Source organism: Penicillium crustosum (genome assembly GCF_028827405.1).
Source record: "Penicillium crustosum strain IBT 35664 chromosome Unknown utg000004l_segment0_segment0, whole genome shotgun sequence".
Taxonomy (NCBI): domain Eukaryota; kingdom Fungi; phylum Ascomycota; class Eurotiomycetes; order Eurotiales; family Aspergillaceae; genus Penicillium; species Penicillium crustosum.
In genome coordinates, this window is record NW_026623125.1 from 1,831,021 (window position 1) to 1,850,431 (window position 19,411).

General features: G+C 50.1%; 8 protein-coding genes across 8 annotated transcripts; 4 read left to right on the forward strand and 4 right to left on the reverse strand.

Moving 5' to 3' along the window:
• Positions 1-259: 259 nt before the first annotated feature.
• N7487_009721 (rRNA-processing protein UTP22) lies at positions 260-3,475 on the reverse strand (the record flags this gene model as incomplete). The annotated part of the gene is made up of 1 exon (XM_056877451.1): positions 260-3,475. The coding sequence occupies one exon, from the start codon at positions 3,473-3,475 to the stop codon at positions 260-262; it is 3,216 nt and encodes a 1,071-aa protein (XP_056726031.1).
• Positions 3,476-3,753: 278 nt separating this feature from the next.
• N7487_009722 (cystathionine gamma-synthase) lies at positions 3,754-5,735 on the forward strand (the record flags this gene model as incomplete). The annotated part of the gene is made up of 5 exons (XM_056877452.1): positions 3,754-3,798; positions 3,851-5,234; positions 5,286-5,469; positions 5,515-5,557; positions 5,607-5,735. The coding sequence occupies 5 exons, from the start codon at positions 3,754-3,756 to the stop codon at positions 5,733-5,735; spliced, it is 1,785 nt and encodes a 594-aa protein (XP_056726032.1).
• Positions 5,736-5,942: 207 nt separating this feature from the next.
• On the reverse strand, positions 5,943-6,863 carry N7487_009723 (uncharacterized protein; the record flags this gene model as incomplete). The annotated part of the gene is made up of 1 exon (XM_056877453.1): positions 5,943-6,863. One exon carries the CDS (start codon positions 6,861-6,863, stop codon positions 5,943-5,945), a length of 921 nt encoding a protein of 306 aa, XP_056726033.1.
• A 504-nt stretch (positions 6,864-7,367) lies between these two features.
• N7487_009724 (mitochondrial 54S ribosomal protein mL58) lies at positions 7,368-7,967 on the forward strand (the record flags this gene model as incomplete). Its single annotated transcript, XM_056877454.1, has 1 exon — positions 7,368-7,967. One exon carries the CDS (start codon positions 7,368-7,370, stop codon positions 7,965-7,967), a length of 600 nt encoding a protein of 199 aa, XP_056726034.1.
• A 322-nt stretch (positions 7,968-8,289) lies between these two features.
• Positions 8,290-10,091, forward strand: N7487_009725 (M20 family dipeptidase). The gene is given in 6 exon segments (XM_056877455.1): positions 8,290-8,455; positions 8,504-8,535; positions 8,602-8,669; positions 8,716-9,378; positions 9,398-9,834; positions 9,885-10,091. The coding sequence occupies 6 exon segments, from the start codon at positions 8,298-8,300 to the stop codon at positions 10,066-10,068; spliced, it is 1,542 nt and encodes a 513-aa protein (XP_056726035.1). The 5' UTR covers positions 8,290-8,297; the 3' UTR covers positions 10,069-10,091.
• A 359-nt stretch (positions 10,092-10,450) lies between these two features.
• pld3 (phospholipase D) lies at positions 10,451-15,987 on the reverse strand (the record flags this gene model as incomplete). Its single annotated transcript, XM_056877456.1, has 4 exons — positions 10,451-10,457; positions 10,510-10,578; positions 10,642-15,422; positions 15,508-15,987. 4 exons carry the CDS (start codon positions 15,985-15,987, stop codon positions 10,451-10,453), a joined length of 5,337 nt encoding a protein of 1,778 aa, XP_056726036.1.
• An 18-nt stretch (positions 15,988-16,005) lies between these two features.
• On the forward strand, positions 16,006-17,872 carry N7487_009727 (uncharacterized protein; the record flags this gene model as incomplete). The annotated part of the gene is made up of 3 exons (XM_056877457.1): positions 16,006-16,149; positions 16,633-17,098; positions 17,151-17,872. The coding sequence occupies 3 exons, from the start codon at positions 16,006-16,008 to the stop codon at positions 17,870-17,872; spliced, it is 1,332 nt and encodes a 443-aa protein (XP_056726037.1).
• Positions 17,873-18,409: 537 nt separating this feature from the next.
• Positions 18,410-19,180, reverse strand: N7487_009728 (60S ribosomal protein uL15; the record flags this gene model as incomplete). Its single annotated transcript, XM_056877458.1, has 3 exons — positions 18,410-18,628; positions 18,817-19,015; positions 19,149-19,180. The coding sequence occupies 3 exons, from the start codon at positions 19,178-19,180 to the stop codon at positions 18,410-18,412; spliced, it is 450 nt and encodes a 149-aa protein (XP_056726038.1).
• Positions 19,181-19,411: the final 231 nt, after the last annotated feature.

Below are 19,411 nucleotides of genomic sequence, written 5' to 3' on the forward strand. Positions count from 1 at the left end.
TGGTTGCACATGTTGTCAGTGATTGACACCTTAGGCATCACTATCAAGATGCAAGTGAGATGTTCAGGACTAAGAGGATCAGGGTGCCAGAAGATCCTCATATTATACTAATTAAGGGTCAATGGTTTGATCAGAATATCTCTCGTCGTTCTGGGTTGAAGAAAAACAGAATTCGTTAGAAGCTACTATATATATATATATATGCTCGAGCTATTTTGTAGGGTAATTAATGTACACCAGTTTGAATCCAAGACACCATCTATTCATCTGCACGGATCTCAATGTTTTCGATGAGTCCATTGCCTAACCGCGCAATCTCGTTCAGAATAGCAGTCTGGTTGATTACGACCTGGGCCTCGGTATCACCTGGGGCAGTCGAGTACGCCGTCTTTAGGTTCCAGGGTCGCGACTTCAGAGTCTGCGGATTCCAAAGGCCAGCAATCACCGCACAACGATCGTCTCCGTGGAAGAGCAAAATGTTTTGGCCGTAGCAGGCTTGAACATCACAGACAAATGACTTGATGGTCTGCATCATCCCAGCACGGGGCTCGGCCAAGTTCTTGAACTTGGGTGCCGAGGAACTGCTAAACAGCTTTGGGCGAAGATGGATGACAAAGTCGTAGGGAGCAAGCGAGGTATCAAATAGCTCGGAAACATCCATGTCGTGGGTCTTGCTTCGTAGTAGGCTTACTGCTGCTTTGGTCAGGCTGGACATCCGGGCAGCCACAACCTTGGAGGGCATCTCATATTGGGTCCAGGTCACTCCTTCAGTATCGAGGTCAGAGGCGACGAAAAGGGCCAGACTGTTCATCGCAGGGTCGATGCTGCGCCAGGCTGTGAAGCGAGTACGGATATTTTCCGTCACTTGTGGGGTCAGATCACCTCCTAGGTCAACAACGAACGGCTCCTGCTGCCAGTCCCACCGAGAGAGGGAATGGAGGGTTCTCAGGAATCCGGTCATGACAGATGAAGGACATTCCCAGGGGTTAGGTTGGGTGAAGGTGCGAATTACCAGCAACTCAATCAACTCGTCGCTGATCTGAGCAGTAAACAGGTGGGAATTAAACCATTGTTTGGTAAGACGAATGGTGGGCGACAACAAGGGGAAGCGTGTGCACAGGCTTCGGAGTGCTTGTGTCAAGCGCGGGGTTTGAACAAATGTCTTCTTGTAGGCGAAGAGAGCATACGCGGCCTCTTCTCGTTCCCGGGGGCTTAGATTTCGGTCCTTGAGATTGCGCTCGAGTAGGGTTTGTTCACGTTCGTGGTGGATCCTCAACCGGAACAACACGCCAGAGGAATGGGAAATTTCCAAATACGCATTGTTGATCACCTTGCTCGATTCGTTTTCGAGGCCTACACGGCAAGACGAGGCGGCACCGGATGATTCAAGAGAGTCTCCAATCTTCAAGAGGAATGCAACCTTGGTCATTTGGATAGCGGCGAAGTCATCAGGCCAACGCGAGGAGCTTTCAAACTGAAGAACAACATCGGTGGCTCCCGTTGGTCTAAGAGAGGTATAACGAAGAAGCGAACTGGCCGGCGCCAAGTGACGAACCTCCAGTGGCACTTCATCCATACTGCGAATAGATCTCTCAAGGTCCTTGAAAGCATCGTCGATTGACTGGAAAGCAGGGCTGGAGTATGCCAATATACCATCGCCATGTTCTTTGAGGAGCTCGTCATATTCATCACCAACAAATCTAAATTCATCGGTGGTGATCTTGAAGTGCCGTTGGAGTATATACTCCAAGATCTGGTAGATGATAGATGTCTCCGACTCGTCAGACCACACAAGACTCTCCAGGATGCTGCCATCCTTGAATCGTCGAAGCTCCGACTTTTCACCCCAGAAAGCTTGGAACGAAGCAGACTCTTCTTTTTCTTCGGCAGCTGGGCCGTGGTCGACAATTCGTCCGACATTTTCAGCATTCAACAATAGTCCTACAGACACACCTTGACTTGACCGTTTGGGCTGCTTGGATTTGACGGACCACGAATCAATGGTGTGGCTCGCAATAGAGACAAGCTTGACTCTGTCTCCCAGAGCCCGGGAAAGAACAGTATACAAAGCATTCTGTTCTCGAAGAGCACGGAGCGTGTCTCCATTGAATGACTTGGGGAATGAGATTAGGCGGTCAAATCGGAGGGCTGGCTCGTCAACCTTGAGAATGAAAACCCTATCGAAGTTGTCCTCTCGTGACTCATTGAGCATTTTCAGGGTGATGGCGGCTTCATGACGTAGTGTTGTGTATGACCAAGGCGTCATTTTGTAAAGAATGTTCAATCCTCTGCGGCCATCAAAGACAACAGGTACCCCGGAAGGAACCGGAACCTCTTGGCCAAAGAATAGAGGAGTGGTCAAATCCCTGCCCGCCAAAAATTGAATGGTGGCCTTGAAAATTTGGTAGCAGCTGTATGATGGCAGCAGGACCTGTTGTCCAGTCGGACCACCACCTTCAAACAGCAAAGACAGCAGTACAGTCCATTCGAAGCCACCAAAGCCACCATTCTGGAAGGGGGTATGGAAGCCTCGTTGCTGCAGCCAAGTGCGGCCAAGAATGCATGCATCGCTGAAAGAATCGCACTTTTTGGAGGCCGAATAGATAGACTTGTGATAGAGAGATACTGTGGCGTCGGAGCGGAGGCTGGCATTGTAATACGAGGTCGGTTCGCCGATCTCCGAGTTATTGGAGCCCTGGCGGATGTTGCTTTTAAGCGGAAGCGTTCTTGTGATCGGGAACAACGTAGGGTCGATTGCAGTCAGAATTCGGATTGTAGGCACGGACGATCCTGCTTGACGCGGTTCCAACAAAATCAGAGGACGGAGACTGTCTCCATCCTGAGGACCAAATTTGATATCAAACCCGAGGGTGTGTGCGGTGTCTTGAATCCCAGCGGCCACGCACGCGATATAGTACGCCCGCTTGTGGAAGTATCTGAAGTTGACATAGTCCTTCTCCTGGAAGAGCGAATTTGGCATGGTGACTGCCAGATCAATTGGGCGCGACTCCAAACTGCGAGCACCTGTCTTGAGCGCAAAGCTACCTACCACATTGATGTTTGCAGGCTTTGCGTATGCCATGCTGTACTTGACATCCTTGCTTGGCCGAGGCTCAGGCCATGGAACCACCAGACCAGAAGCACGTAGCTCCTTCTCGGCATCGGGGACAGATTGCGGAGACCTTTCGGGCAGGCCTTCAATTGCGGTTTTGATTTGGTGTAGTGTTTCCTGAACCTTTGAGAGTTGCTTGCTGTAATTGGGTCTCAATCCTGCCAGTAGATCGTCCATCTGCAGCTTGAAGAAACTGGACTTGTAAAAGCCACTGGCCATTGCAAGCTCTGCGGAGCGCTCATCTTTGCCTCGAGTTGGGTTTCGCTTCTCGGTCGATTTCGAAGTCTGATTCGTTGAAGAGCTAGTGACAGCATTCTCCGGGGAAGGACTGAGCTTCCTGCGCTTTGATGTGTGGTCCGACATTTCGCGAGCGTAGCAGTTGTTAGTCGAGAGGCCGAGATTTTTTTTTGGGGCGATAACGGTATTGTATCTGATACCGTACGAGCTGACTCATTCGTAATTTATCAGGTACCCGGAGCATCGCCGAAATCGCAAGTGGAGGGGGATGGTATCATTTACAACTTTAAGTCTTTTATATTTTTTTCCCTCTCCCTCCCTCTTTATCCTTCATTTTAAACAATTATCTATAGAATAGATCATATTTTCTTCTGATTTTTATTTTTATTTTTCCAAATCGAAGAATGATACAGGCTTGTGGAGGACCTGTGCCTCCAAACACTGACCATGTATGGTTAAAACTCCCCGCAACCCCTCCATGACTCTTCTAACATTTATAAGGCCGTCAGTGTATCGCTTCCATCATGGCGGGAAAATGTCGGCTACGAAGAAGGAGAAGATTGGGTCGTAAGCAAGATGCAATGCGGTTACCCCCGATTCTTCGTTCATCCTATCATCCAAAAGCTCGCCCAAGAAATTGTTCGCCGCGTCGGTGACACCAACCTCGAGACTGCAACCCTCTTCGCATCAGCCAAGGCAGCGCGCCTCTGTCACTCCTTTCTGCTTAGCAAAATCCCTGCAGAGCAGGCATACAAAACACGGATCGTCAACTTCATCCCATCCCCACATACCGATGCCGGATCAACAGTGACGTCTTCCTTGTCGTGTGTCATTTACCCAAAAGAATACGCCCCTATTACCAAGCAGGTATGGCAACACTCGGGCAATGGAATCTCCAGTCGCCGAGGTGAGTTCTGCCTTGGGGCATTGGAGGATGGGTTTTTGGTGGAAGACAAGGGCCTGGCGACTGCGGAGTCAATCTCTCAGCGTCCTTGCAAGGGACCTCGCAGATACCAAAGCGTCAATGGAGCGAGAAAGGGCTCTGTTGGGGAATCTCCTCCCAAGTCAAACAACGAAGACGGCCGAGACTATGCTCAATTTATTGAGGAGCGGTTTGGTCGAAACCTCAGCACTTCTCTCGCCAATCAAGCCAAGCTGGCAGTTCGCAAACGTATTGCGGGTGTCTTGACAGCCGATGTTGAACTGCCAGAAGCGCTAGAGACAGCTTCATCGGAAGGTCGAGTCGCCGGCATTTCTGAGGAGGATGTCCTTCTTTACCCTTCGGGAATGAACGCCATCTTTAACGCTCATCAGGCCTTGCTGGCTACTAGAGGCGACTTGCCGTCAATTTGTTTCGGCTTCCCCTACACGGATACATTGAAGATTCTCCAAAAGTGGGGGCCAGGCTGCGTATTCTATGGCCACGGCTCCTCGGAAGATCTGGATGATCTGGAATCGCGACTGAAGGCTGGCGAGCGTTTCCTTGGACTTTTCACCGAGGCACCAGGTAACCCTCTTCTCAAAACACCGGATCTCAAACGGATTCGCACTTTGGCAGACCAGTATGGTTTTGCCGTGGTGGTTGACGAAACCATCAGCAACTTTGTGAACATCAACGTTTTACCCCTGTCAGACATAGTTGTCAGTAGCTTGACCAAGATTTTCAGCGGAGATAGCAACGTCATGGGAGGAAGTGCTGTGCTCAACCCTCACGCACAGTATTATGCAGCTATCAAGGAAACTTATAAACGGGAATACGAAGATATCTACTGGGCAGAGGATGCCGTTTTCCTAGAGCGAAACAGCCGTGATTTTATTGCTCGCATTGAACAGATCAATGCTACCTCCGAGGACATTACTGCTATGCTGAAGGAGTCACCCCTAGGTAAGGGATTCATCTTTCCTTGGATTGAGAGCTATACTAACAATTTCACAGTGAAAGACGTTTACTACCCGAAATACAGCCCCACGAAACCACTATATGATAGCCTCCGCAATCCCAATGGTGGTTATGGTGGTCTCTTCTCTGTCACGTTCCACTCCCAACCCGAGGCGATTGCCTTCTTCGACACCATCGAGGTCTTGAAGGGACCTAGCCTTGGGACCAACTTTACATTGAGGTGAGTACGCAGGCTCCTTACCTTGGATTTTGCTAACTTTTCCAGCTCTCCGTACGTTCTCCTGGCTCATTACGGTGAATTAGACTGGGTATGTACACCACTCGTATGTTGACCAGGCCATAACTAACAGGTGTTAGGCGAGATCCTTCAATGTCGATCCGGATCTAGTGAGAATCAGTGTTGGATTAGAAGATGTACCTGATCTGCGCGCCAGGGTACAACGGGCCTTGGATGCAGTGCAAAGCGTTCGGCAGGCAAGTGCATAATCTAGCGCAATTCAATCCAAGTTGGCATCTGCACCACACAAGGATTCGGACTTTTCTTTTAGTATATCCAGATCCGTAAATTGCAGTATATATCACGATAGAGCAGACTACCATATCTTATCACACTGTACCCATGAAGAAAAACGAGATCCTGCTCCCAGCCCCTCACTGTCCAACGCCAAACAAAAGCAGTTTGAATTTGACCTGCTAAAATGTACGATCTAGCGGGTCATCCCCCATGGTACTCACAGCTCGGCTTGTGATGCCTAGGTCTCCACTGGCGGTTTTTCTCAAAGCCTGTCGCATGGTCTCTACATTAAGGTCTCCCCCAAAACTGGAAGAGACTGGGCTTTGGGCAGCGCTAGCAGTAGGGAACCAAGTGGGAGACACATCAAGCCCTCTGAAGGAGGTCGCAATGCTTGTTGGCGGCGAAGTGCCAAGTCCATGTGAAGAAGATGGAGAGCGCAATGGAGACGGGGATCGGTTGAGATCTCCTAGGCGCTCCCGAGAGACTACGCCAGGATGAGCTTCATGTGTTTCTGCATGCTCGGCGTTGACAACGTCGGCAAAGGAAATGAAGCTCAGCCGACGTACATCTGTCGTGTCCAGTGCTCCAGAACTGGACGAGAATCCATCCCCCTCGGTCTGGCCCAAGAGATGATCGATGCCCGAGGACGACATGGATTGCTCTCCCGATAGGCCACCCGCTGGCTGATGTAGGCTATGTGTGACAATCTCGACCGAATCTGGATCGAGACGGTCATCTGTGATCGCGGCCGAGGACGCTTCTAAGACAGGTGGAATATAGTTATCGGTTCGAATATGTGCGGGTATGGAAGGCGACGCCTGTGCTGGCACTATATCTTCCTGCACATCTCGTTCGAATATCTGAGAGGCGGGGGAATGTATACGAGGTGGCAGATACGATGAGCTTTCGGGCGACGAGGGGTTTCTCATGTATTTGGTCGAATCATAATTTGGTGTTCGCAAAGCTTCGGATGATCTCACGGGTGATATGGAGCCGTCGATTTGATTATTGTCCCATGTGAGAGCAGCGGGCTTCGGGGCTCGTGTGCTCGGTCCAGCCGTATTTGGCTTCTGATCTGTCTGAACTGTATAGTCCGACATTGCGATATGATAAACTATTAAAATCCGAGAGCCATGATGAAGTAGAGTAAATGGGAGTTAGTAAAAGTTTCAGTGTTTCAGTGATGACATCGGTTGGGAGACATAGACCAGGTGACGGGTATCTCCCAACGGGAATTATGGAAATGATGTATTTACCTACTTTGGGTACATTAGTAGATTACGTCTTGTATCCGGTACTTTTTATTTGGCGGCGATAAGACAACATTTCCAATGTACTGGATACATACAGTGATTGCTCATGTACTTTAAAATACGGTATGATAAATACACCCAGGCCAAGGGGGAGAGTCACGAGACCAGGGGAAAAAGTTCGGGTTTGAAGCGCGAGAGATGCCAACACCAAGTCCTTCAAATCCCCAAGTTCGGTCTTACCTTGAGGTCAGTTTAATACCATTATAAATAATATCTATGAACGTGAACTAACTCTTTCTTTTCTATCACTCCAGTTTCTGATCAATTTCCCTCCCCAATTGACCAGAAGCAATGGCGACCTTCACTGCCGCGACGAAGCGGCCATTTCTCACATTGCCATTCCTTATTCCCTCCTTGTCGGATTCATTGGCACTTGGATTTCGACGAAACCAATCTTCATACCGACGAACCAAGCAACGACTACGTGTGAAGCCCGACTCCTCATTTGAACCGTCCAACTTGGGGCACGATCACATTATCCACAATCCGCCATCCAGTGCTCCCAATGCCTACCACACCCCATCCAAGTTCTTGCCTGCCGATGATGTTCGGAAATCATCTATCTTTTCTTCCACTGCGACCCCCAACGCCGACGATCTTCCCGGTGTCTACAAGTCTATGCCCGAAAGAAAATATCACCTCACCCCTTCAGACATTGAAGAAATCCGCAATCTCCGCAAGAATGATCCCATGACCTGGAGCCGAAACAAGCTCGCCAAACGTTTTGAATGCTCGCCCGTTTTTATTGCTATGGTCTGCCAGGCAAGCCCAGAGAAGAGAGAAATCCAGGCCCGGATCTTGGAGGCGGTGCAATCTCGATGGGGACCTAAGCGCCGCATGGCCAGAGAGGATCGCCAATTGCGGCGCGAGGCCTGGGGACGAGATGCATAGTGATCTGGTCCAAACTCATTGGAGAGAGGGTCTGGCCTGGTCTGTTCTTTTTTTATTGTAAAGAAAATCCATGTATTCTAGCTTATTTGTAGCATTGTTTATGTATTCCATACCAAATATCTCTTTATTTATTCTATCTCCAGGATATAGAAAATATCAGTAACCCTTATATAAAATAGACCAAATATACCAAATTATACTAAATAGACCAAATAGACCAACAGAAATGTCTCAGACCAAAACCGCCCCTAGTCACATCGCACCAATAAAAAATTACGTGATAAGAAGTCACCTTTCCTTCACTGCGGTTACCTCAGGGCAAAGACGGCAATGCCCCTCTTTCCCCTCCGTCGTGTTCCATTCAAACTTGGTCCTTTTTCCTCTCGATTTTCTCCAGCTCTTCGTTCTTCTATCTCCTCTCGCCGTTTCTTCTACGGCCATATTAGTGATTCCAAAATGGCGCCCTCTTTAGAGCCCTTTTTCAAGCAGTAAGTATGGCTATCTCCACCAAGAGACTTTAACTAACTGTCAAATAGGGTCGACGACTCGTCCAACGATTTCATCGATCGTATGTAATGCTGCTTTCTCGCTTTTTTAGCCTTCTCGCAAGGTCCTCGCTGATTATGGTCAAAAGGTCTACGGAAGGCAGTTGCGATCCCATCTATCTCGGCACAAGATGAGAACCGACCGGATGTGTTCCGCGTGAGTCTCCCGGCAGATATACAAATTCAGGGTTTAACCTTTCTAGATGGGACAATTCCTTGCCGACGAACTCACAGCTCTCGGAGCCGAGGTCGAGCAGCGTCCACTGGGCAAGCAGCCTGGCAAAGAGCACCTCGAGCTGCCACCCGTGGTGGTGGCAAGATACGGCAACGATAAGAACAAGCGTACCATTCTCGTCTACGGACACTACGATGTGCAACCTGCTCTGAAGGAAGACGGCTGGGCCACCGAGCCCTTCGAATTGACCATTGATGAGAAGGACCGGATGTATGGCCGTGGCTCTACCGATGACAAGGGACCCGTTCTGGGCTGGCTCAATGTCATCGATGCCCACCGCAAGGCTGGTATCGAGTTCCCCGTCAACTTGTTGTGCTGCTTCGAGGGAATGGAGGAGTATGGATCTGAGGGTCTGGATGACTTCATTCAGGCTGAGAGCAAGAAGTACTTCAAGGACACCGACGCCGTTTGTATCTCTGACAACTACTGGCTCGGCACTGAGAAGCCCTGTCTCACCTATGGTCTGCGCGGCTGCAACTACTACTCCATCAGCATTTCGGGTCCTGCTCAAGACCTCCACAGTGGTGTCTTTGGTGGCTCTGCCCACGAGCCTATGACTGATCTGGTCAACGTACTGTCCAAGCTGGTTGACTCCCAGGGTAACATCCTGATTCCGGGTCTCATGGACCTGGTGGCTCCCCCTGACCGAGGAGGAGCAGACTCTCTATGGAAACATCAGCTACTCTATGGACAACCTCCACGAGTCGTTGGGTGCCGAGACCGGTATTCACCCCAACAAGGAGCGTACTCTGATGGCCAGATGGCGTTACCCCTCTCTGTCCATCCACGGTATCGAGGGTGCTTACTCGGCCCCCGGTGCTAAGACAGTCATTCCCGCCAAGGTTATTGGTAAATTCTCTATCCGCACTGTGCCCAACATGGAGAGTGAAGATGTGAACAAGCTGGTCTTTGATCATATCAAAGCCGAGTTTGCCAAGCTGAACACCAAGAACACTTTGGATGTTTGGCTGCAGCATGATGGCAAGTGGTGGGTCGCCAGCCCCAAGCACTGGAACTTTTCAGCTGCTAGCAAGGCTGTTCAACAAGTCTTCGGAGTCGAGCCTGATATGACTCGCGAGGGTGGAAGGTAGGACTCTGTTTTCCCACTAAGATAGTTTCACGGCTAACCATTGACAGTATTCCTGTCACATTAACCTTCGAGCAAGCCACCGGCAAGAACGTCTTGCTCCTCCCCATGGGAAGCTCGACTGATGCTGCCCACTCTGTCAACGAGAAGCTTGACAAGAGAAACTACATTGAGGGAACCAAGCTGCTGGGAGCTTACCTGCACTACGTTGCGGAAGAGTCTACCTCTTCATAGATATAATCATAGATTCAATTTTTCAACTGCTATTTTTGCAGTCTTTAACTAAAGTACAAGCCATTTCATCATAACCTTGGAAGAATAATATATCTATTTGCTCATCACGCGGAGAATATACTATCCCTGTATTCGAAAATGGTTGATTACTTATATTGCGCTACTCAGGTAGGGGAATACAACGAAAAAAAAATCGCCATGAAGTGCAGACAACTCCAAAGGATGAGTAGCCAAAGAGCCATCGAGGAAGATCTATAAAAATGAAAATGCATCAATCGCTGTAGCGGCGCTCGAGAATTCCAACGCGGACACCAAGTAGACAAACATGAGCAAACGATTAAATCAAGAGCAAGACGCCGTCAAGTGCAAAAGCAATTCGAGATTAGTTGCTATAAATCCGTTAGTATCATGTCCAGGAACCGGTAAAGAGGGGCAACTTACTAGATCTCCAGAGGAGAGATCTGATCCAAAGCATAGAGCCAGTTTCCACCTTGCTCCTCTTTCTCGAGCCTGTAAATAGAATTCGTCAGTGGGTATGTCCTCAGGTCTAATAGGAACGAAGTAGAAATATACCAGTCATAAGGCCACATGATGAGATGGCCTTGAGTGTTGTTGAGGAGGTCCTCTGCGCGGCCCTTATCCAAATACTCATCTGTACCATGGGGGTCACGTTTCGAGCCAATCGTTGTAGCTCTGCGTCTACGTCTCCGAGACTGGCTCGTCGAGTTCAGATTCAGGTTCACGGCTTCAGAGTAATCGACATGAGCCGGGGTTGTTCGTGACTTTTCGATGTCCTCCCCGGCGGTGACACCATTCTCGTCACTGGTCCCGTTCGGAACATTGGTCAACAGATTCGGGTCGGACGCCGTCTTGAGCGTGGCCTTCTCATCAATAGATGATAATGTCTCCTGCTTCACTAACTGTTCAGACTGAGGACGACCAGCTTCATTCCCAGATCCGATCTTCTCGTCAATTGTCTGGGGGCTCTTCGGGTCTGCCTGCGGTCCTTCGGCCCTTGGGGTAATGAAAGACATCTGAGACGCGATCGACATAGGAGAGCTGACCGGAGCACCAGCTGGGGGTGGGCCACTTTGTTTCGGTTGAGGCTGGGCTGGCTTGTTGCCTTGTTGGTTCTGCATCTCTGCAAAGCGCTCGCCATACGTGGCGTACTCCTTGTACTCCTTCCAGTTCTTCACCTCGCTGTCGGGCATGCAGCGGAACACAGATCGGTAAATTTTAGTGTTCTTCTCGGCGACGGCTTGCCATGTATCCAGGTAGAAGCCATCGATGATCGGGTCTCTCATGCAGTCGTTATCGATGAAGATACGCTTGAGGTCTGGAACAGACGGGTGGTTGTGCTTAGGGGTTTCATTTTCTTCCTTGGGTATGTTCAAACCGGCACCGTTAGTCTCGGACTCGCGGCTCGACGAACCATTAACTCCATGGCCTTGAGATGGGGCATTCGCATTGATCTCGGAGTTAGGATTGGTCTCGCTCGATGACCCAGGTCTGCGGTCCTTGCGGGTCAAGGGTGTTTGAGGAGGTTTTTGCTGCGATGATCTCGGTCGCTCGATAGTGCCTTTCCCTTCAGGGGCGATGGGTGAAAGCAGGGCTTCCTTTCCATTGGTCTCTACCTCCGAATCACGACCAACGGTTAAACCAGCCCGAGCAGCGGCTGCCAGATGATCGGGGCCATCCCCTTCCACGTCTTTCCTGTGATCAGGATTTTCAGTGACGCGAGGGTCAGTAGTGAGTTTACGGTTCGATTTGAGGTTAGGGTTGGCACCCTGCTCCCAATCGACATCATGGTTGAAGCTATACATGTCCTCAGAGCGAGAAAGGAACTCATCCTGGACACGATGCCGACGTTCGACCATATCCCTCTCATCTTGTCGTTCGATAGCCGAGGACGCCGAATTTCTTCGCTCTCCGTTGCCAACTGGGTGTTCACTCCCCTCTGCGACCTGGATCTTGCGTAGCTCTTCTTCGGTAGCAAAGTCATGTTCCATGAGTTCATCGACATCAATTCCGAGATGTTCTCTCATCAGACGCATACGCAGAGTATGTGGGAATCGACCAACAAGGTATGGCTTGCCATTCATGGAAGACATGATCATATCGGTGTCTCGCACGATAGATGCAACCTCCGAATCACGCGAACCCAACATGGATCGTTCGTTGATGTTTGCAGATCCAATGATAGCAGCACGATCGTCAACAACCATGCATTTGGCGTGAATATAAAGTTGCTCAGTCACCAGTGCCTTTTGCGGTCCAATCTTGCCCCAAGTTCGCAGGCTGTAGAATTGGATATAGTCCTCTGGCTCGATTCCAAGAGCACGAAGACGGCCGAAAATAGATGTCTCCCCACGGCAGATACTGCGGTATTGACACTGCATGATAAGGCGAACACTTGTTCCACCTTCACTATCCACGGTGTTCTGGAAGCCTGGCATCAATGGGATGACAATGACAGCGCGCCATGCCTCCTCATTTTTGTCAGCTCGGACAATACGTTCAACTAGGGCATCTCCGATGAGGTTCTCGATCTTCCGGCCCTCAATCTCGCAGGTGCTGATGAAGAACTGATTCTCGATATAGACGAAATGCTCAGATTCCTCAATCAACTTCACATACGCATTCATGATGCTGTGCTCGACAACATCGGGTGTTCCCGTCGACCACATGCTGCTAGAACGGAGGATTTGTACCTCACAAGTTCCATCAAGACCCAAAGCTTCCAAATCCGCGGGGTTGAAATCGGGTGGCGGCAACAGGAAGGGGGTCGGCCGCGTGGGCTTTCGCTGGCGAAGAATGTAGTTCCAGCGTTGCACGAAATGACGAGTAAGGTCCCGAGCAGGCTGGCCCACGACATGCATGGAAATGTCGTGCCATGGCATCCGGGGCACGACATTGCGATCATACATCTCCTCGTACGGCTTATCCAGGTCATAGAAATCTTGGATTCTAGGATTGGAGTAGTCCTTGCCCGGCCAGAGTTGACAATGATCTGCATCTTTAGGGCCATCAGTAGTTTCAAAGCCGGTAGGCTTGTCATCGGTCAACTGGTGCTGAGGAGTATCCCAACGCCCAAAGCACAGATCGATACCTCCAACAAATGCGATGGTGTGGTCAATAAGACAAAGCTTCTCGTGGTGGGCCCAGAAGAAAGTGTTTTGGCGGAACTGATTTGGTGATCGCTGGACAAAGATATTGGGGTGAAGATCAAGGAGAGAGAACTTGGAATACTCCGAGTCAATGGGAATGGCGGAGTTGATGTTGCGGTACATGATCACGAAGACTTTGACGCCTTCCCGAGCTTTCTGTTGCAGGAGACGGTCCAATCGCCATTTCTGGCTGATGGCGGCAGGCCGACGCATGTAAAGCTCTGGACTCAGCCACCAGTCATGGATATAAATGACATCTTTCGCCTGGTTGATTGCTCGTGAGACAACCCACATGTGATCTCGTGCGTCAACCAGCCACTGCGCAAAGCAGTTTTGTCGTACAGGCGCGAAACTGTCGAACCGGTTGGGGCGCATCCATGGAGTGTTGGCAACCATGAAGCGGATCGAGTCTTCAAACTGTTGGAGTTGACGCTCATTCCGGGCCAGCAGTTTGAGCTTGCGTTCAGAGTTCTCAAGTCGGAGAGTGTGGTGCTGAGGATGCCTCGCAGACTGTTTTGCGGACTTGGCAAGATCCTTTGGATTTTGCTTGCGAAGACTTAGCTTCGGTGTCTGAATCTTGAAATGGGCATCCACCAAGAAGACATCATAAATATTCATCTCCTCGGGAGAGTCTACGCAGACTACATAGCTGTGCCTGACCAAAAACCACTTGGGCGAATGGCGTTTCTTGACCAAAGACGGGGTAAGAGCTTTTCGGAAATCAAGACCCTTGGAGGACTGGATTATCAGGAATCCTTCCTTGCCATGGTAACTGCCCTCTGCAGCCAGACGGACACCGAGAGCGGACAGTTCCAAGAATTTGCACAGGCGATTGCTGTCAGCCCTAAAGATCAGGAACCTAATCATCTTTTGCAGATAGATCTCAAGCTTTTTTCGCTGCTTCCCAGGGTATGTCTCTTTCTTAGCTCCCGACACACCTTCATGGGTGGATGAAGGTCCTGCGGCTGAATCTCCTTCTTGATTCGTGATGCTGGACTTTCTTCGAACAAGTGGACCAGAGGCCCGCCGCTGGTGCGGTTGTTGATTCTGCTTTTTCTTTGTCGGAGGCCTCTCTGTACCACTCATCCCCTCCGCACCAGTCTCATAGCCACCTTCTTCATCTTCATCCTCGAATTCACTTTCAAGGCCGCGCACACCTCGCATGTAGGGGAAGGCACTTCTAGGGAATCGAGGGAGACTTGGGCTGTTTTCACTCGTGCGTAGCTGAATATACTTCTGAGTTCCCAAATGAAGCTTATACTTGAGATGCAGATTGGCAAAGTCTCTTAGCGTGCGGAAGATGATCCATTTCATGCGAGTCATGCCACTTCCGTACTCCATTTCAATTCGAAAGACCAGATGACGATCACCAGAGTGGGAATCAATCCGGCTGTCTGTGACACGAACCTTCAATTGCTCCAAAAGAATCGGAATTCTCTTACTGCCATGCTCATCTCGTTGGAACGCGCTGGCCAGTATAAGCGCAGCAGGTACGGCTGAAGCGAGTTCAGCAAGCAACTCTGCGGATTTTTTATTGTCCACTGCGTTCTCTGGCCTTCGTCGCTGTCCAATGAGTTTCAGACCAGCTTTGATTTGCTTCCATCGTTGAGCACTGGCACTGGTTCCTCGCTCGGTTCGATGGCGTCTCCAGCTCGCCGCTAGGCTTTCATCGTTTCCAGATGGCCCGGCGAATCCGGTCAATCGCCTCAAGTTGCTCGGGCGCTGTTCGTCCGGATTGCCATCTACGCGGTCAGTGTAGCTAGCAACCCGAGTATTTGCCCATGGGCGGCCCCTCATCCGCCGGCTGAGCCTCTCACGGCCTTCATCTTCGGAAACACCTTCGCGCTGTTGAGGTGTGAAGTCTGTGGTGCTTGCTCTTCGGGGGAACAAATTAGTGCGATAGTTCTCGAAGGGTGCGAAGGAGGATGAGAAGTGGAAGGATGGTCTGCGCGTTGTTTTAGGCGTTGTAGGGGCGGTGTTGGAGCCAGCTTCTTCCTCCAATTGCTTCTTCCGCCGTTGCGTTTTTCTCTTTTCACGAGGATCACGTTCCTCAGCGCCACTTTCTTCCGCATCCGCATCGATTTCACTGCCCTCTTCTTCCAGGGGCTCTGGGAAGCGGAATTCCCCCTTTCCGACCCCGGGGTAGCTATATCGCCCGGTGCTGAACGGAAGTCCGTACTCGCGCCGCTGGGAGACCGCGAGTGTGACGCAAAGTTTGGTGCAGTAGCGAGTAGTTTCAACTTGCCAAACAACGACTGCTTTCCTTTGGCACCCTGATCATCATCGTCGCCATGTTGGGAGGCGGGTCGAGAGGGGGTCGAGATTGCGGCCGGGAATGGGATGCGTCGGGGACCTCTGTGTCTGTATCCCTGAATTGTACACTGTGGGCACGGGATGGAGGAGACATTCCGGGGTTAGACGACTGGCGTTGATGGCGACTCCATGGTTGGTGGTCCTCAGCTGACCGGTTTGGTGGTCGCGTGCTCAGGGATGATCTGCCCCTCGGTGAGCCATGTTTCAAGGATGATGGACGCGCATTTTCTTTGTCGCCTAGTATTCCACCTGTTTCATGATCGTCTGTGGGCTGGGTGGGCTGGGTCTGCTTGATTGAGGTCGGTTTCTTGGATTCGGTGGGAGAAGGCAACGGGGATGCCAATTTTGATTTGTTTAAAGTCAAAGGAGGCTCTTGCTTCTTGGTATCGACCTTCAATGAGCCAGTTTCCACATCCTTGTGAATTGAAGAGGCCGACATGTTTGGATTCTGGGACTAATGCACGATGATTATCAGTTGCAGTTCACGGGGGGATCAACCACTTCTACTTTGTACATACTCAATACACGGGTCAAAAATGACTATGTAGTGATCATTGTCCTCTCTAGAATTCCAAAAACAAGAAAATCCAGGTTTAACGATGTTTAAAGAACGTGTGTTGACATTAAAAGGAGCATAGCTAAATTGGTTTAGAGTGGAGTTGCCCAGCTGTTCTCCGACTGGAGAAGATGGGGGCGGTCAGTTTGGGAAAAAAAGGGGGTTTACGTCTGCTTTTAGTGGAGTTTTATCTACGGAGTACTTTAGTACTTTATACGGGCATATTTCTACGTATAGTATCTAACATGGAGTATAAAGGTATTAAGTATAGAATACAAACTATTGTAGGGGTTTCTTCTTTAATATGAAATCAAATTGTCATCTATGGCCTCAATTGAGGACCTTGGAGCAACAAAGTAGAATTCATATTCACATATATATATATATATATTAAAATATATCATAAAGATAAGTAAATACGTAAATACATAAATACTTGGTAACTCGGAACTATGTTAACCTTGGAAGAGTATCCTAAAGCGAAGGCCTCGGCTTTGGTGTAGTATATACCCGAGTTGCCTTTTCAAGATACTCTCCCATCTTATCTCCCCGCTATTTAACCCACTTCTCTTCAACATATTTCACCTTATACCTTGTGTTCTTCATATCTATTCAACTATCATGACTGATCCATTAAAGTCATTGAATGATCTAGATAGGCCCACCCCGGCCGCCATCTCCCAGAAGGTCTACGCAATTGCTGGCATCTCAGTAACGGTCTTTGGACTAGAAGAGCTTCGCAAAGAGGCCTCAGAGGTCGCATGTCTCTGGCTTCTTCACCCCAGATTAGCCACGCAGGAGCGCATGACTGGCATTGCCAATTCCGCCATCACCGACTGGAACACTAGAAACCAGGACTCACCCTCGGCCAAAGGTCTGATTGCTGTTTCGTTCGACCAGCGAAACCATGGTACCCGGACAATCGACCCTCTTGCCAATGAGTCTTGGAAAAAGGGGAACCCTCGACATGCCCAGGATATGTTCTCTATCTTCCGTGAGTGAAAAAAGACTGGTAAAATAAGATACGATATTCTAACTCTAACCAGAGGGCACCGCAAGAGATACATCGGTGCTCATGGACTACCTTCCCTCCTACACATTCCCCAGTGGTGAGCACAAGATCACCGAGAATTTAGTTCTGGGAGTCTCACTGGGAGGGCACGCAGCATGGAGCTGTCTTTTGCACGAGCCTCGAGTCAGCGCCGGGGTCGTCATCATTGGCTGTCCGGACTATGTCAATCTGATGGCAGATCGCGCACGACTTTCGAAGCTGCCATCGTGGACTAAGAGTGACCCGCCTGGCGCGGAGGTCCTTGGCTCAGAAGCCTTGCCGACTTCTTTCCTAGAGACCGTCAATCGATATGATCCCGCCGGTATGATGCTGAAGCATGTGGATTGTGGGCCGTCGACTGGTCCTTTGCGCGAAGGCCCATTGCCTCAACCCTCAGAAAGTGAGCAGCAAGTGCTCCGGCCAATTCTGACTCGTGCCTTGGCTGGGAAGCGCATTTTGAATCTGTCGGGTGGCAAGGACAAGCTTGTTCCCTATCATCGTGGAGAGCTGTTCCTCAACTGGTTCAAGCAGACTATCTCGTCCGATGGGTGGTTTGGCGATGGTGCGGTGTCTTTTGAAGATATCATTGACCAGGTGGCGGGCCATGAGGTCACTCCTAAGATGGCCGACGAGGCTGTTCGGTTTATCAGTGAGACATTGGCCGCGGGTCCCGAGAAAGCGGGTCGACGGGGTTCGGTGCGAGAGTCAAAGATCTGAGCAATAGGCCATGAACGTTTCAATGTCTACATAGAATGAAATTAGATGTGATATGATCAGACCTATCAGTTCGGTAGTTTTGCAATCGTAATCGGACATATTGGTAGACCCCAAAATCTACGAAGATAACCGTAGCTTTTAACAGCGAACCTGCGCAGTAACCTTGGGAAGCCTTCTATGTCCCAGCAAGGTAGCCTCAGTCATCCTACACGAGCGTGGTTCAAGATTTCAGAACCAACACTCTATCTGCCCTCCAACCATGACATTGGACATGAACAACAGTTGAAAAAAATCCTCCTTATGGTATTTGTTTAACACACTGATGAAATCGTAAGGGCATTCGGAGGCCATATGCTATGCTGATTGCATACAAAAAAACCCTTTTTATTTTCGACCGCCCGAACCGACTTGGTTTCGGTTCGGGCAGATCTCATTTTGAGTTCCGATCGTCCTCCATGCTGGCGAACGAACACAGCTAGGGCTTCAAATTGCCCCTATTCACCCGCCTTCCCCAGAAATTTCTCGACGAATCAACGCTTATGCGACGAGCTCAACAACACCACCGACGGCCTTGATCTTCTCCTCGGCGTCACGGCTGACGTAGCGGGCACGGACGACGACGGGGATCTGGGGGAGACGGCCCTTTCCAAGAACCTTGGAGTAGCCGAGGGGCAGGAGGTCGATGACGGGGGCGACATCGGTCTTCTGGCCGCTCAGGTAGGCGTCACGCTGCTCAGCGGGGACGAGGGACCAGAGCTGTGAAAAAAAGTCGTAAGTCAGCCATAATTGCCCTTCTCAATAAAATTTTCGCAATTCTTCATAATTCTTGTTGATTGGCCTCCCTTCTCTTTTGCATATTGTCGCCATTTGCGCACTTCCGCCTCCAGACCAATCCACAATTTCTTCATATCCGAATCGACTCGCATGATGTAGATGTAACGTACCTTATCGACGTTGATAGTGGGCTTCCAGAACTGCTGGTTGGTCTTGTGGAAGTAACGCATACCAACCTTACCGAAGTAACCAGGGTGGAACTTGTCGATGTTGGTACGGTGGTGGTGCTGACCACCGGCCATACCGCGACCACCGGGGGACTTGCGGTGCTTGCCGACACGACCGTAACCGGCAGACACATGGCCGCGGCTGCGAGAGAATGAGAGGTTAGTGATATGTTGGTGTTATATTGCGACTGGGCTATGACGAATTTGGCTCTTCTGGTCGCGATCGACGAGAGAAGAATTCGATTCAGACGGCACAGGAAAGGGTGTCGACTCACTGCTTCCGGGTGTTCGAGAAACGGGTAGGCATCTTGTCGGCGGGGGTGTGACAAGACCGTTGATGTTTGGCGTTGAAGGGATCGTTCCGTCTACAAGATGTTGAAATCCAGGCTTAGAGTGTGCGCTAACAAATTCGCTTGTCCCGTGATCGTGGAACCCTAGCCCTGACTTTGTCAGAACTTATGTCATGTGTGGCGTACACCGCCTTTCTTTAATTCTGCCAGTCTTTCACAACTTAGGGCTTTTGTTACATCTATCTGCG

Bases quoted from the DNA above. Each gene is read 5' to 3' on its own strand.
- N7487_009725 (XM_056877455.1), top strand. From the start codon at position 8,298: ATGCCCCTCTTTCCCCTCCGTCGTGTTCCATTCAAACTTGGTCCTTTT. The intron at 8,456-8,503 runs GTAAGTATGGCT...ACTGTCAAATAG, and splicing joins TTAGAGCCCTTTTTCAAGCA to GGTCGACGACTCGTCCAACG. The intron at 8,670-8,715 runs GTGAGTCTCCCG...TAACCTTTCTAG, and splicing joins ACCGACCGGATGTGTTCCGC to ATGGGACAATTCCTTGCCGA.